General features: G+C 34.1%; 1 protein-coding gene across 2 annotated transcripts in view; it reads right to left on the bottom strand.

The window, feature by feature from the left end:
- Nucleotides 1-10081, bottom strand: part of LOC149085392 (2-hydroxyacyl-CoA lyase 2-like) — an 81490-nt gene that overhangs the window by 3824 nt on the left and 67585 nt on the right. For both annotated transcript variants that reach the window (XM_089233384.1, XM_089233385.1), the window contains one exon: nt 4387-4485. In XM_089233384.1, the coding sequence (XP_089089510.1) occupies nt 4387-4485 (99 nt within the window). The remainder of the gene's footprint in view (nt 1-4386; nt 4486-10081) is intronic.

Raw genomic sequence — 10081 nt, 5'->3', positions numbered from 1 at the left:
CAGGGTGTTGCGCTGGGCGATTCACGTTGCATGCGACACAGAAAACACGCTCCTAGGAAAAACCGGCTTTAAATAAAAAAATTAAAAGAAACGTTTCTTACATACGAGAGACGAAACCATCGTAAAAGGGTACAAATATAGTCCGGCCGATTTTCCAATTCTGACAGTCAATGCCCCATTTACCCGTGCAGAGAAGCACGGTAGGGGGGCTGACTAAGTTCCAGCCCGGGAACCCAAGATAATTCTCAATTTTTTTTTCACACCATTAATTCACTATACGGAGGCCAGAGAAAAATCTGTCTGGACCTGTCAAAGATCTCAGCTTAGGCGCTTTACTGCAGGATGTGGTTCACAACTTTTGGAATCCTGGAGCATGGTTGATTTCTTTTTCTTGATTGAAAGTCCTGGCCATACACATGATTAATTAATGGGAAATATAAAATGGGTAAAAATGAAACAATAAACCACTCACGGCCCGATTTGGCTGATGTCAGGGTCCGACGGCTGAGAAATACTGCACTACACCAGGGCCTTTGTGATGTTAATTTTTCCCCTCTTACTGGAGTAAGAGGAGAAAAATCCTGACGGCCCCAACTAGACCAACCCAGCTGGGCCCTTCCGTAGGGCGGATTTCACGTATTCCTTTTCCTATTCAAATTTTTTGAAGTCCGATATTAGACGCTTGTTATTTGCTCTATCAACATGCTTTGTTGTCAGTCTTTGTTGTTGATCGCAAGCTTGTCACCAATGGTTCTCTTTTGGTGGCTGCCTCCCTTGCGTAATTCATGTTACATCAGCGGCTCCCTAAAGTTTGGCAGTTATTTTCTCATATAAAAGAACCACTTCAAAGCATAAATAGACGCAGAAATCAATATTTTCAGCTTGCCATGACATTCCAAGGAGCCGCGAAGCAGCACACTTTTAGAAACACTGTGGTATTCCTTTAAATTTGGCCTAAATGTTGCGTCGCAACAGAATTTATGGTGAATGAGTCTGATTTTTGTCTCCTTTTGAACTCTCATTCTGTCACATGCGTATACTGTACGATTTCATCATCCGCTATAACTAGTCCGTAAAGATAGACAAGATTTAAAAAAAAAAAATTCTTCCTTCATGGGGTGGGGGAATAAGTGCCTTTTCCCCTGGCCCCCTCAAAGATATGGCTCACAGGGCTGCAGCCTTGAAGCCAGAGACAATCACCATCACTGTTTGTTTTTCATGCTATAAATCCACTACAGAGCCCCCACCCCACGAGAACTCTGACTTGTGGACCCGTCAAAGATTCAACAGTCCTGCTCCATGATGTGGGGCGAAGGTCATGTTCTTTCTACTGAAAACCAATATTGTTTCCAAGAGGACTGTCCCAACTGTCATGCCAGTCAAACACCCCCCAGCAATCATCACCGGATCCTGAGAATACTGCTGTAGGGGAATCTTATAGATGTTGAAAGGTCAAAAGCAAAGAAAGAAAAGGTTTTTTTTTGTTTTTTTTTGTTCATCAAGGCTATATATAGCTTTTTTGCCCCAACCTGCACGTTGACGTTGCTACTTATATATCCATCCCTCCAGAGCAAAAAAAAAAAAAAAAAAAAAAAAGGAAAGATACCCGAGAGAGAAGAAAAAATATTGAATACCACAGCTTCTCCAAAGCCTAGATTTTAGGGGGAAAATCGAAAAAGGATCTCTTGAGACTAATGAAAAAAAATCCTTGACCTTTACTAAAATTTTGTGACTTTTTCAGAACCTCCATGACCTTTTTTATTCTGTGACTTTTCCGGGACTTCATGATTTTCCTGTGATGGTAGACACCCTATTAAATGTATAAATTAAAATTATGAGTCCCAAAGAGCAGAATATAACAAAAACTGATGTATGTCAGCGAACAATCTGGAAGAATTTCAGGAAAAGTGTAGAAGACACTATTATGGAAATGTTTACTGTAGAACATTTCAGGTCAGCTGAAGGCTCATTGCAGAACAATGGAAAACATTCTGCTTTGAGTATTGATAATAATTCAAACCTAATTTATATTTTTCTCATTAAGTAGTCATTTTGCTTACAATTGGAAATTTGGAAAATTTCAAAATTTTCATAGTTCTTAAGTGTACTATACATGAGTGTTTAAAAAACACATAAAATTGTTACAGGGCAGTACAAAACAATATTTGTTTTTTTGCTTGACCAATGTTTGAAACTAAAGACAGACTTTTAAAAAGCAGATAGAGTGAGTAACCTTATTGATAATTTATTTTAAATGGGTAATTAGGTAATTTTAATTGGGTTATTTTATTGATAATTTATTTTATATTATTTTTAATTGGGTTGCTGTAGTTTTTAAATATGACATCCATATTTATTATGGGCATCTTTTTCTCAGCCACCTTGTTAAGTGTACTGTTGTGTCATTGTATTTGTATAAGTTCTATTTTTGTCAAGAACTTGGTAGTGATTTACTATGTAATTTTGACCTCAAAATTACATAGTTAACAAAATAAGGCATGTGCCACAAGCTATCTGGGTGGGTATTTAAGATGAAATGTAAGCATTCTGGGATATGTGTCAATCTTTGCTATCATGGGTAAATTTAGTGAGTTATGAGATTTGAAAAAGGGAAAATTATCAACTTTGCACCCGGGGAAGCAGTATTGTTGAAACTAGAAGTTTTAAAATGTCCACATGCTGTTCAGTAATAGTATTTCTTATACTTGGCAGTCTGTGAAAATTTCACGTTTCTGTGGTTAACATGTACCATGACTGAAGTTTAAAAATAGTGCTATTTGACAAAGTGGAGTTGGTAGAACACCAAGTATGTCGTGAGAGTGTTTTCCCCCATATAAGTAATTTTAATTCCTTTTAATGAATCATACAATTGAACACTTCGTTTTTTCTTTTGGCTGACGTCTGCCTTTACTTCTAATCTTCAGCAAAAGCCATCAGAAGTGAAAATACCGACTTGCTGTATTTTTCATTTGGTGACTGCCGTCACATCATAAACATTTTCTCTTCTCTCTCATTCCCATGTTTGGATGAAATTCCAGAAGTAATGAGTGATCCTTATTGACCAATCAGAAAATAGTATCTCTGTTGTATTGCTCTAAATCTAGAGGTATCACATACTTCTTGCCGAGAATTTTTAGGGTGGGGAGGTCCAGCTTATCCCAGCTGAACCAACCCGAATTGTTTGAAATTCAATTTGAAAATGAAATAAAATAGAATATAAGAGTTTTCCTGCCGCGGGATGCTTCCAAGGGCAGAGGATGATGGTAGGTGAGTGTTGTGCTTTTTTTTATATATTGAGTGGCTTTAGGTGAGATTATATATATATCCTAGCTTTAATTTTTAGTTTTATTTGAGCAACTTTAAATATTATTCTTTGCTTTTTGTTTTAATTGAATTTGTATAGCCTACATATAACAACCAAAGTCGCAAGTTGAGTGTTTAAAATAATGTTGATATTTTGAGTTGGATTAATTGTTTGAAGCTTAATAAATATTTGAAATTTAATTGCAGAACAACGTAATGCCACCTCAGTCTCTAAATGAGTATTGTTTATCATATTTAAAAGAAATGTTGTGAACCAGTCTCGTGACTATCGATATGAGCAATGAACATCAGATACAGAGGCACATAAGTGCATAGTGACAGACTACAATTCAGTGAAGCCACAGCCTGGCAATGGAAAGAAGGTAGTTCAAAACACCATTTAAGGGGTTCATTCTATAATATATAGGGAGGAATAGTTTTCTTCAAAATGACAATAAAATCTATCAAGACTGTTGAACTTATACCAGTTATTAACAGGAACAAACAGTGTTACTCCTAGTTATTCAAGTTTAGCACACTGATGCTCTACAAGCCCATTGCCTACTTTCCCTGAAAATTTTCAGAATAATGTCACTGAAATATACAACAAAATATGGCTTTTGATGTTACTATTTGGATCATAACCTTCCTCTTTTATTTTTTAAACAGATGCTGGAGTTTGATAACAAATGATATAATGATTCTTCTTCGGTCACTAGATGACTGAGAAGAATTGATATAGATTCCAATTCATGATAAATGAGAAACAATTTCTTATTTTTAAACAATATAGAGCAAAACATAATTTAATGATTGGGTGATCTTCAGTTTTAGTTGAAATGCCCTAAAAAATGCAGATAATTTCATTGACACAACATAACTAAAATTGCTATGGAAATGAAAGTAATTGTTTCAGAATCTAAAAGTATCATTGAAAACGTAATTGAAGATTGAATTTAGAAGTTAACTAAATATGATTGAAAAAAATTAATGTTTAAGTTAATTGGTTAATTCTGGTTAAATTAATTGAAAATCATCAATCCAATTAAGTCACATAACAATTGAAAATATAATTATACCTACCCTCAGTTTGCATGCAACATTACTCGCAAACATTGGAACTTGTTCTCTTTCAATTTGCCCCCAGCAAGCATCATTTCCTACAACTGCTAAAACAGGTAGCTGAAAATGAATAAAATTTAGATACAATATATGTACTAAAAATTAATGAATTATGAATATGAAACTATTTAAAAATAAATTAAGTTACATGCAATAAGTTTGTGATTGACAGATAATGTAGATCGCATACGATTCATATGTAAACTGCTTTTCATCAGATAAAAACTGATTCATAGAATTTTTTTGAATATTGAAACAATGCAGTAAAAAATTTTGAAAGAATAAAATACAGTATACAGTATTCTGAAATAGTAACAATTAACAATTTTTGCACTTCACACAGCTTTTCACTCTTTAACACAAAACTGAATTATATGGGTAGATCAAATTAAACATAGGCAAAGCTCACGCCAACTCATATATCTGACAAAGTGATAAAGAGATGACAGCAATACAATGTTTTGTAACAAAACAGAGTACATGATCATTTAGGCAACAGTGGTGTGTGATGGATGTGATTGAATGAGTACAACATAGCACGATTCAATTTCTATACAAAGAAGGTGCTTCAGTAAGTCAATGCAAGCGGCGTAAAAAGATGAAGATTTAAACAAAAGTCATATGGTAACAATGCAGTAGAACCTCATTATAACACACAGTTAAAAACATGTAATAATGAAGGGTGCTTATTTTTATCTGATGAGTTTTACATTTCCAAGCAAATGATTAAACCTCTTGCTGTGTTGTTTTGCATAAACATGGATGCGTTGCATGACTGTAATACTGTTTGCCAGCCACAGGAAGATTACGATTAATTCAGTGTATAGGTACATATCTTTTTCAATTTAACCTATGTTGAAGTTGTTTTTATTAAATATACAGAGTGGATGAGAAGTCATGGGCACATTCAAAAAATTAATAATAAATCAACCGATTGGCATAAAAAGTGTGGTTTGTATGAAAATACTTATCATGGATTAGAGTTTTTCAATAAATTAAAAAATGTTCAAATTTCATTCAAAGATGGCACTGTAAAAAAAAATCTCATCATAACACATAAAATGCAAAACAAAGGACAATGTTTTTGACAATTTATGTCACATAAAACTGTCATATTTCAATAAGAGACCTTTTTAGCTCAGGGTACATCTAAACAGGTGAAAGAATATATATACTCGTTTAAATATGATAGTTTTATGTAATGCAAATTGTCATAAACATTATGATTTTTTTGTGTTATGCTGAGTTTTTCATTTTACAGTGGCACCTGTGAGTGAAAATTGAACTTTTTTAATTTACCAAAAAAAAAACTCAAGGACAAGTATTTTAGCACAAACTTCATTTTATGTCAATTGGTTGATTTGTTATTAATTTTTAAAATGCGTCCAGGACTTCTCCCACCCTGTATAATGAACACTTTTTATGGCTAACTACTCTACTTTCATTGATGTACACCTTGTTGCATTATACCACTATGAGTTATTATAATCCAGACTTTCATTAAAACGAACAACCTTTTGCCCGTATTAACCCTTTACCAATGAGCTAAAATGAGAACTCATTCAAACTTTTACTGCTCACCTAACCCCCATCCTTGCTTACCATCCAGTTCGTATATTGTGTTACAAATAACAATGAGGATTATCAGGAAAAATTTTGGAAATACAATTGATGGAGCATCTACGCTTGTCTTTCTCATTCCCCCCCCCCCGACAAGAGTTTTTAATCATCCCTTCCTGCCCTTTCACAATAATCTCTTATATGATTATACCCCCCATTTCTGGCCGTTTGCTTGTACAGCCTTCTACGCAGTTATGGCCAATAAAGAGTTAATCCATTATAATGAGGTTCTACTGCATTTTAAAAAAGTGGTTAAAAAAGAACCCCTAATAAAACCACATTCAAATTTATTAACCATTTAAACGCTGAACTATAAATGGAGTAACTTTTTGTTCTAAAATTTGGGATTCTGGGTTTTTTTTACATGCCCATTTATTTATCCGATTCAAAATTTTAAGAAATTTTCTTATGGAACATTGGTGCTTCTAGGTCAAAGTAGACACTGATAATACCAGTAAGTTACACTTGTATCACTATATTTCTGAAGTATTGTTATAATAAGCCATTTTATATACCTTATATCACCAATTCACAACACATACCTGTTTTATTAATTCTAAAAAAAATATTTACAGATAACTCACAATTTATCTGTAATCTTTGTGACAAGATGAAAACATTTTTGATGAACCCATTTTTCACATAGCTAACATATTCAATGTTTCTTTGGCAAAGAGCACACTGCCCTTACATTGTAGACATAATATAATGCTTACCAGGTGATCTGAATTATATTCCAGTTACAGCAGGACTTTGGGTGAATATTCAAATTCTCCTTTGTTTGTAGAAGACTTATTACTATTTGTAATTCCAAATTGAAAAACATGCACACCTGACCCATTTTTCGCAATTCTTTATGTATAATACAACATAAATAGCATGTTCAAAGCATTGCTGAATAACTTCTACCCCCATATATTGATTTTTAGTTGCATCTATAACTTCCGAAATGTTTGTGCATTACATCAACACCCCACCCCCATTCCTTCACTATATTTTTTAATCATTTGAGGCCATGGGCTACAAGGGGGGTGGGGTGCGTCAAAGGTGGAGTCGACTGATCTAATGTATATGTGTATATATGAACTGACATCATCATCATGCCCCCAGACTTTCAAGTCTATCTCCACCTATGTTTGAGGCACAGCAATTTTGCTTTTGTGAGTGTATGACTATCTTTTCAGGTAAGTGAATGGTTCAAGAATGTCATAGTTCAATGAAACACAACTGCCACAGAAAAATTTATATACTGAATAATTGGGTTGATAATCTCCTTTCAATCATCTTGAAGAACAAGACATAGTTTTAAGTTTATCATTATGGTTACAAAATATATCAAGCATTCTGCATACATCAGCTGGCACTGTCACTAAATCACTTTTGAAAATGTGTTTTTCATTGGCGATGTTCTTAGGTTCAACAGCAGATAACTGGCATAATATATATCTCATTTTTACTCACTATTATACCACTTAAAACAGTAAAAAAAATGCACCCAATGTAAATAATCCAACCCAAACAGCCCATTCTTCAATCTGAAATCTCATCTTACCCAGAATTCATCACTCTGCATGTTATGATTTCCAATACATAAACAGCAGTTCAAACATGAAAAGCCAAAGCAGCCAACAGACATCAGATACTGGCCTCGAATACTACTCTCTTGAAATGCCAATGTTCCATAAATGGAACATGCATTTCTGAATGCAGGTAGCATGTTCATGTGTATCAGAAACTAAGTGATTTAATTAAATTTATATATTCAGCGGTGAAGATGCAAAATAATTTTTGATTTACTTCAAAAATTAAATTTCGTCAAATTTGAGTTAAGAGGATGGAAAGCCTGATAAGAAGTCATGATTTTCAGGGATAAAATCAAGCAGGGGCGTAGCCAGAAATTTTGTTCGGGGGGAGGGACCAAAGTGACAGAACAATGGATTTGGCCATATTTTCCCCTTTTTTCGGTCATTTTTTCACATTTCGGGGGCCCCCCCCCCCCGTCGCTACACCCTTGAAATCAAGCACAGGAACTTGCTGGGAAAAATCTAGAAACTGATTCGTAAAAGAAATCTGTGACTTTCTTATTTCGTGACTTTTCTTCCACATCCACATTTTTTTCTCATTTCATGGCTTTTTCTTAACATGATTTTTTCTCATTTCGTGACTTTGCCAAGATCAGGACATCTACTCAAAACACTAGAAAAAGTAGGACAAGGGGAGGGTACCCAGCACCTCCTATAAATAGAAGACCTCCACACGCTGCTTGTGATGTCAGTAAGTAGTCCGTTTTCCCTCAGAATATTCAGGGGAAAAATTTCCAGCTCATGCCAGTATCATTGTTGTGTGGAAAAGAAATTATCACGCTCAGATTTGGCGATTTCTATGCCCCACATCCAATCACTATGCTGTATTTATGAGCCAATCAGGAAGATTCTTCACCAAAATAAGAAGAAACAGAATAGGATGCTGTGTTTCAAAATGTGGCAAACTTGCTAGGTAGTCTGAACCCTAAGACAACAGTCATAAAACTGAAATTTTGTTTATTTTTAAAAACTTAATTAAATTTTCTTTTCATACCACTATTTCAGTCAATCCCATAAGATTGACCTGAGCCCAAGCAAAATCGCAGAAATGACTTGGTAACAAAAGCAATTTTGGGCCAAAACAGCATACCAGCAACTCAATAAAATTCTTTTCTTTATCCTCACTATATATTACATTCTTTTTTTTCGAGTCTTCTAAAGTCCAGTCTGTCAACTTTCTTCCTCGATACACAGCTAATTATGAAGTCATGTAGGTTTTTTTTTAAAAATGAGCTCCTTCGAGATGACTTTGACAAGCACAATAAATTGGCGATTTCTATGCCCCACATCCAATCACTATGCTGTATTTGTGAGCCAATCAGGAAGATTCTTCACCAAAATAAGAAGAAACAGAATAGGATGCTGTGTTTCAAAATGTGGCAAACTTGCTAGGTAGTCTGAACCCTAAGACAACAGTCATAAAACTGAAATTTTGTTTATTTTTAAAAACTTAATTAAATTTTCTTTTCATACCACTATTTCAGTCAATCCCATAAGATTGACCTGAGCCCAAGCAAAATCGCAGAAATGACTTGGTAACAAAAGCAATTTTGGGCCAAAACAGCATACTAGCAACTCAATAAAATTCTTTTCTTTATCCTCACTATATATTACATTTTTTTTTTTCGAGTCTTCTAAAGTCCAGTCTGCCAACTTTCTTCCTCGATACACAGCTAATTATGAAGTCATGTAGGTTTTTTTTTAAAAATGAGCTCCTTCGAGATGACTTCGACAAGCACAATAAAAAATGTGTAAATTACAAGGTCCAAATGCAAATAAGGGAAGCGGAAGGTTTTACTGTACTGTCCATTATTTTTTGAAGGGATTTGTCTAAATTTTTCACTGTTCAATAACAGCATAATTGTTTTTGACGAATGGAGCATTTTCATTTGTAGCACATTGCAGAGCTTTGTAAACATTGTTTATGCCTTTGCATATCTTAAAAGTTCAAAAGACAAATGCTATTGAGCAGCATCAGAGTCACAAAACCTATAATAGCTGCCAACTGCTTTGTTATGCAAACTGTTGTTTCACCTATTCACAAAATATGCACCATCATTTTGAATGATGAATGTTGGTTACTATGTAATGAATGGTCTAAGACCATAAAGTATAGTTAATATAAAATTATTTTTTCTATCCAGATAAAAGTTTTAATGACTACTCAAAACATTTATACAAAATGAGTTCTTGAACCCTCAAACTAAACAAAAGAAAAATTAATAAACCATATAGCCCACATACATCCCCCAAATAACCTGAAAAAATGATATAACTTCTGCTATGGCAGAATCGTTAATTGCAATCTACTACATTTGCATTATTTGCCAATATAACAATGATTCCCTCTTCATTTAAAAAAAAGTTACACAAATTTTGTTAAGATATGGGGAAAAAAAAATAGGAAAAGTATGACAAAACCTAGAAAGGAGGACATTTTACCAAAAAGTAAA

Source organism: Pholcus phalangioides, unplaced genomic scaffold, assembly GCF_987345545.1.
Source record: "Pholcus phalangioides strain wild (caught in Gottingen) unplaced genomic scaffold, Ppha-v1.0 ptg000007l_1, whole genome shotgun sequence".
NCBI lineage: Eukaryota > Metazoa > Arthropoda > Arachnida > Araneae > Pholcidae > Pholcus > Pholcus phalangioides.
This window is presented reverse-complemented; position numbering and strand designations above follow the sequence as displayed.